This window comes from Apteryx rowi, unplaced genomic scaffold (assembly GCF_003343035.1).
Source record: "Apteryx rowi isolate R43461 unplaced genomic scaffold, aptRow1 scaffold_86, whole genome shotgun sequence".
Classification (NCBI taxonomy): domain Eukaryota; kingdom Metazoa; phylum Chordata; class Aves; order Apterygiformes; family Apterygidae; genus Apteryx; species Apteryx rowi.
In genome coordinates, this window is record NW_020451160.1 from 1,188,650 (window position 1) to 1,195,875 (window position 7,226).

The 7,226-nt window shown below is 45.0% G+C and overlaps 1 protein-coding gene across 1 annotated transcript; it reads left to right on the plus strand.

Moving 5' to 3' along the window:
- Positions 1–113: 113 nt before the first annotated feature.
- SLC25A19 (solute carrier family 25 member 19) lies at positions 114–7,226 on the plus strand. The gene is made up of 6 exons (XM_026090568.1): positions 114–271; positions 791–946; positions 1,751–1,921; positions 2,911–3,094; positions 4,255–4,385; positions 5,595–7,226. Exons 1-6 carry the CDS (start codon positions 146–148, stop codon positions 5,793–5,795), a joined length of 969 nt encoding a protein of 322 aa, XP_025946353.1. The 5' UTR covers positions 114–145; the 3' UTR covers positions 5,796–7,226.

Sequence of the window (7,226 nt, forward strand, 5' to 3'; positions counted from 1 at the left end):
GGGGGTTGTGGTGTTTTGGGCTGGGGGGGGCAGTGGAGTGAGGCTGTGAGGCCCTTGGGGTGGGGGGTTTGATGGGGGTTCCCTGGGGAGGGGGCTCACTGGGGGCCCCCGTCTCCCTGCCCAGGCTGCGGGAYGCCGGGCAGACATGGTTGGCTACAACCCCGAGGCCAAGTGTGTCTCCACGCTGGAAGCAGCTGCCGCAGGATCAGCAGCCGGGTTGGTCAATCGGGTCCTCGTCAGTCCCTTGGATGTCATCAAGATCCGCTTCCAGGTACCTTCCCCGTGGCCGGCTCGGGGACAGGGGGTGAAAGAGCCTGTCAGAGAGCAGAGCCGGTCTTGTCCTGGGTGAGCGGGTCACTTGTGCAACTGGAGAGCGTTAAATCTGTCAACCCTCACCTACATCGTACGAGGGTTATGCAAGATAGTGTGGATATCATTGGGCTTCTGTTTCTGTTTAACTTATCTTGTATATTTGAAAGGGATCTTGTTTTTTCTTAGTTTTTTTTTTCCCCTTTCTTTCTCTTTTTCTAAACGATCTCCATCATCTAATTGAATTTCACCAGCATTCACACTGATTACATTCATTTTGTGCGTATGTTTTTATTCTGGCACATCTTTAGAGCCCTGCATCAATAACATCCCAGTCATTTCTTGATGTGATTCTGAGGGAAGACAGAATGTCTTTGCTTAGCATTGGTTGTCTGTCAAGGTTGTGAGTTCCTGAATTGGACACTTGAACCTCGCTAAAACATGATGTGGATTTGAAAGTATTTTCTCTGTTTTTCTCCAGCTTCAGATTGAGCCGCTCTCCTCAGGAGACCCGCTGGCTAAGTATCATGGCATCTTGCAAGCTGCACAGCGCATCTTCCGGGAGGAGGGCTTGGTCGCCTTCTGGAAGGGCCACGTCCCTGCTCAGTTCCTTTCCGTTGGCTATGGAGCTGTCCAGGTAAGGRGACCAGACACCAGCCAGGCCCAGTGTCATAGGACTCTCTGCTTTGCTACTCTTCAGACTAGCTGCATTGGCAGATGCAGAAAGATCCACGTTTGCACTGTATTGATGCAGGCCAGCCCCACTTTCAAAGAGGTATAGCTGTATAATGCTAGCCTATAATTCCTAAATTAATACTCCTGAGCTTCCTGAATAGCTCTTGTTTCTGTTTGGCCRGCCTGGAGCACAGCTAAGAGTATGGCAAGCTCAGGTCTGTCTGTTCCTGGTGACATAGACAAGCCCTGCTTGTTCCTGACACTTGGCTTAGCAGTTTATGTTCCAAGGGTGTATAGTTTCTTTCTTTGTTTCACTTTTTCCTTACAAACTGGTAGGGCAGCAAAGTCAGTGAGGCTGACGAACGTATTTTGCACAGCATTGTCATGCTTTGTAAATATTAACGACATGTTTTATGATTGCTGGCTGAAAGAGTAATGGGCAGCATATCTGTAAAATAGTAAATACTCTTCAGGATACACAGAGCATTAAAATGAGATTTTCACACTTCTAAACGCAAGACTGTTGCCAGAAGTATTGGGGATCAGAATACCCCAGGCATTCCTTGGTTTGCTGAGTGATTTTTACAGGGCATTCTTTGAACAAAGGCTCCAACAGGTTGCAAGTTAGAGGGCTTTTGAAGGACACAGAGAGAGAAGGTGGTTACACGTGAGGGGTGGAGCCCTTTTGGTGAAGTGAAAGAACGGCTGGAGATCTGTCAGTGATRAGAATTGTCTCCTTGACCTMTGTGTGTTTTTGTTTCTGTAGTTCATGGTGTTTGAGAGCTTGACAAAACTGGTGCACAACGTCACATCATACAGTGCCCGTGATTCCTTCGTGCACTTTGTCTGCGGTGGACTAGCTGCTTGCACAGCCACGGTTGCAGTTCAGCCTGTTGACACGCTACGCACCCGCTTTGCTGCTCAGGGTGAGCCAAAGGTATGGGTTAGGAATTCAATTTTTGGAATTATTATTCATGACAGTAACAATATTTCGTTTGTATGAACACGGGAAGTTTGAAAAGTATGTTACAGCCTGCGGGTTGACATAAAAGAACAGGTACTGTTATTGGGCAATATTTGCATTGTTGCCAAGTTATCCTCTGTGCTGTTGACATAGCTTTCTTAGTTATGTTTTATGGCTCCTTGTTTTGTTTGACTCCTGAYAGGTGATCCAGAAAGAAGGAGAAACTGTCCTTATCAGGATAACTTGATTTTCATTTTGGCTGTTGGCCATTTAAAGAATACAATCCCTAGTCTGTTGTACATTGCGTGTTTGAAACTTTCCACTTACAAAGAGTCATGTTTAGGTGATGATGAGGATGATACTTGAAATTAGTCACCTTTCACCTGTGTTTCATATTCTTATTTAGAATAGAATTGGTCTCCGTGCTAATTAGGTCTGTTATTACTGGAGGCRTATGAGTTTGTATCAGAGCCATTTCTGTACAGGGCTTTGACTTAGCGTGCAGCAGAATCACAGTATATTCATACGAATTCTGTTACAGGAGCAAGCAGAGCTGTTAGGAAAAAAATAAATAATTATGTCTGTGATGCAAGTGGTCACAACCGATGACTCTTAGCTCTGTACCTCATTTCTTCTCCTCAGAGACACAGCCTGGATGCAGGATGCAATGTCAGTCCAGACCTTTTAGTGCGGACCTAACAATTTGGTCATTGAGTTAGTCTCTTGTAGCTAAGACATAGGTTTACGTTGTCACCTCGCTTATAAGAATCGCAGGGGCTTAGCAGAGATTACTGTGTGAAGATGTGTGAAATGACTTTGTTCATTACTTTGTGCTAAAAATCAGTCAGTTGTATTTGGAGCAGCGGGAAATCCCTATCACCTTTACCAGGAAATAACCTGACCATTGGATTGCTGATGTAAGCTCGTTTCAGTAGGCATCTTGCCTCTTCTTTATTGTCTAGATCTATCACAGCCTTCGCCATGCGGTTGTGACCATGTACCAGACAGAAGGGCCTTGGACTTTCTACAGAGGTTTGACCCCCACAATCATTGCTGTCTTCCCGTATGCTGGTCTCCAGTTCTCCTTCTACAACATATTGCAGCAGTTTTCTGAATGGGTGATTCCAGCTGAAGGAAAGAAAGCAGGTAGGCGTCTGGGGCAGTGGTGTCTGTGGTCTTGGAGAGAAAGGGAGGATGAACGCTGTTTCGGGAGACTGACATAAGCTCAATTTTCTGTCCTCTCAACCTTTTCAATGCAAMATCTGACAAGTCTCTCAATTTCCCATCTCTCATTCTTACACCTGCACAGGTATTACAAGGATAAGTGCAGTGCAGTTTACAAACAACTCGTGTTATAGAATGACTGCGATGGAAACTTGGGTAGATGGGAAAGCAGAGTCGCAGGCCTGGGCACTCTTTCTTGAGCTGTGTCGCATTACTCATACTGTGGGAAGACCATGTTGGCATCATTTTCTCTCAGTTTCATTAGTGCTGTGGGGACAGGACTCTCAGATTTCCTCAGGAAATCTGCCTACAGATTGCAGCACAGCTGTTGCAGCAGAAAATTCATTTAGCCTAATTTAAAACTCCCAAGCTCTTGGCTTGATATTTTTATGTTGATTTCTAGCTCCGTTATAGGAGAACCTCATCCTGATGCAGTCTGTCACCTTGACAGTTCCAGAGACTAGTTGCTCCCAAGGAGAGACAGTGTATGCAACATCAGCATCTTTTTGTTCCTCATCAGAATTTCTTCAAATGGGGGAACTAATATTTTCAAGATCATGTCTGCATGTTTATTTTTAGATGGCAGATGTTGATGCTGGTTTTGTCAGGAAGAAGACTAATATCAAAACTCATTTCCCACTGGCCTGTGTGAAGTCATCAAGCAGTGTCAACTTGTGACTTATATTGACTTTTTCTGGATTGGAATGATTAATCAGGAGTGCAAGATCTCCACTGGCTTTTACCTGAGGGGTATAAAAACTTTTCTATCCACTAGTGACAGGTTCTCCTTTGTTTCTTTTTTTATACTGTCATTTGGCAGAGCAAAAGAATGAATCAGTGCAATGAATCAAGATGAGCTGTTRTGCTCTGGCTCTGATGGACATTGTGAGCCTGATGGAGGATGTACAAGTTGAGGTTCTGTGGCCTGAACTATGCAGAAGAGACAATGTAACTTTAAAGGGTCTTTCTGGCCTTACTGCCTGTGTATAAATTATTTTACCTTTCATGACACTTTAATCAGAGCTGCCTGCTAATCCTCTGTTTCCCCTCTCTGCTGTCCTCTCCGTTTCTCTGCTTCTCAGGCAATGTTAAAAACCTTGTTTGTGGCAGCTGTGCTGGAATCATCAGCAAAACCCTCACTTATCCTTTGGACCTGTTCAAAAAACGTCTGCAAGTGGGCGGCTTCGAGCATGCCCGGGCAGCCTTTGGGCAGGTGAGAGATGTCTGAATTGACTGGTTTTCATGAGTTTGGATTCAGATGAAGGCAAATCCAGAGCCAGTTACCGCTAGAATGCAGTGATGATTCACCAGCAGCACCTATTGTGTTTGCACAGGAGTTGGGAGCTCCCAAAGAACTTCTGGGAGCTAAGCATTGATCTCCCTTATTAACAGGAATAGTTGCATGAATAAGCAGGATTTATTTTATAATGTTAACCAACATGCCTGTGCTCTGCCTTCTCATCCATCTCCATCAGGTTGACTGTCTTGGAGCTGGGGGTGAGTTAGGCAGGATTTCAGTTTATTTGATTTTTCTATTTGCTGCTTGGTATTTGTGGTTCAGGACTGAATGACGAGCAGGGGATGATGCTGGCTTCGTGCTGGGATCTCCTGTCTGTCAAGATCCTTTTCTGCAGTGAATATTTTGATAAAAGGTGTAGACACACAAGAGCTCAGGATGTGTCTTGTGTAGCAGAACATCCTGAAATTCTAAGTAAATTAAATACTTCTGGTGTTCTTAAGCACTGTCCTTATTACCTAAAAATACACTTTAAAAGAAATGCAGCTCTTTTAGGGAACTGTTTTGTTTTCCAAAACACAGAAATTTTCTTTTCTTCAAATTCCTTGAGTCTGAGAAGCAAATCAGTCTGTATCTCAAGAAACTCTGGGAGTAGGAATTTTAAGTCCTAACCCATTGCACTGGATGCTTCTCCTCTTCCAGCAAGGCACAGAATTTGTCCTTAAGCACTGATGTGTCACAAGATGTTAAACCTTCATGCTGTGACATGACGACACGCTGATAACTAATTTAGAGACTTTAAATGCTGTAGCTGTGTTTTATTTCCTTCAGAAAACTGAAGAGTTGCCCCTCCTTAGAGAGTGAAGGAGATGGAAAGCAATAGCAGCGTGATCTGAAATAGTCATTCYGCAAACTCGTACCATAAATCATACCTGCTGCTGTAGCATAAAGCATTTGGGGCRCTCAGTTGGCATGACCTGCGTAAGCTTTTACTGACACCGAATGTGTACTTTGTCTCTACCAAACTGACTCTCTGGTGCTTTCAGTTATATTAATCCCCAGAAAGGCATCTCCAGGCTTCATGCCCTGATAGGTTTCTCTGACGTACTTTGGGGCTGTGTTCTTTCCCAGGTGAGCTGTCCTTCAGGTGTTGCTTGTTTCACCTTTTCACCACTTCTCTCGCAGGTGCGGATATATAGGGGTCTCCTGGACTGCATAAGGCAGATCGTGCGAGAGGAGGGCCCGGGTGGATTCTTTAAGGGCCTTTCCCCCAGCTTGCTCAAGGCTGCTGTCTCCACTGGCCTCATCTTCTTCTGGTATGAGCTGTTCTGCAGCCTGCTATGTGCTCTGAAGAACACCGATATCGCTACGAAGAAGGAAAGTTGAAAAGGGCGTGTATTTGGCTACCTGGTATCCTCCTGGAGGAGGGAAACGGATGGCTTTGCTCTGTCGTGAGCGTGCTGGAAACGCCAGAGCTCCGAAAGTAAGAAACGGCCTGCTGGGACCATACAGGAGCAGGCGACTGCAAGTTCTGCTGAGGACACTGAGCTGCTTTGCAGGAAACTTATACAGAGCACTTTTTTGTTCTACCTCCTCTAATATGAGCAGATGTTTAGCAAGGGAAAAAGAAAAGAAAAAAAAAAACCCAAGCGTTAAACTACCTAGCAGAGACTCTGCTCTGAAAAGGCGCCTGATAAAGTGGGGGAATTCCTACACTTGCCCTGGATCGTAGAGACGGATGCTGGCTTAGCTCGTGCTGTTTAACCAGCGTCGCTTCTTGTCGCTGCATCTGCCCAGCTTCATTTCCCTGCTCATGGCCTGTGCCRTTTGCAGCATATTCTTATCTGTGTTGCACAGGTAGCTGTGTACCACTGCTGTTCTGCAGTCGGTTAAACCCTCCTTACTGGGCATGGATCCTTGGTTTGCCTTTTCTTTGCTGCCAGCTGCTTCTCTTGATTACCGCTTGCTGGCTCCACATCCTCAGCCGCCTTAAACCCAGTATCTTCTGGTGATTCACGCTGACCCAAACTTGCTCTTCCTGGAACTCTGGTGAGCTTGATCGGGTCTCACAAGTGCCCATCCCTCCTCTTCTGCGTCTTGCCATGCATCATGTAGGCTTTTGCATTGCCTCAGTCATTTTTTTACAGGTAAACCTGCACATTGAGAACCCTGCCCTGAGGGGGATTCAACGCACAAGCCCAGTTCCTACTTTGGGGCTCTTTGCTTCCCTGCCACTCTGCAGTGAGCAGACAGATGCTGTATAGAATTTTAGAGTCAATATTTAATCTACATTAAAACAATGAAGGAAAGTCCTGTGGAAACTAGTAAACATACTCTTTTCAAACTACCACCTTTGAATGTTTTAGCCCGTATTTCTGAAGTGGCCTCAAAACATTTCTGAGCCTCTGTTCTAGAGTGGTGCTAACAGATAAAAATGTTTTGACAAGATCAGCCCAAGTGAGAAGGCTAATCGTGTAAAATGGGAATTGGTCACATAGCATGGTGTTGGATCAGGAAAGGATGATTGAATTATGGGTGGAAAAGAAGTGTTTTTCTGAAGTTTCAAAGGTTTTACAAATGGTGAATTTAAAAAAAACTGATTTACGTAAGAGGAAAAAAGAGGAAAACGGCCTTGTTCCTCCTCTTTTATTCTCTGTTATTTCAAGCTGAGCAGGGTGTGTCTGGATCAGCATGTGGAAGGCAGACTTCCAAGGAGAAACCTCTGCGATACAAAAGCATGTTAGTCATCTGGCAAATGGTGGAAAGGGGAGAGCACTGCAGTTATTTAGAGGATGGTTTGATGGTTCTTGTCATGAT

Excerpts from the sequence above, each read along its gene's own strand:
- SLC25A19 (XM_026090568.1), top strand. The coding sequence starts at position 146 with ATGGTTGGCTACAACCCCGAGGCCAAGTGTGTCTCCACGCTGGAAGCA. Across the intron at positions 272-790 it reads TCATCAAGATCCGCTTCCAG|CTTCAGATTGAGCCGCTCTC; the intron begins GTACCTTCCCCG and ends GTTTTTCTCCAG. Across the intron at positions 4,386-5,594 it reads CCCGGGCAGCCTTTGGGCAG|GTGCGGATATATAGGGGTCT; the intron begins GTGAGAGATGTC and ends CTTCTCTCGCAG.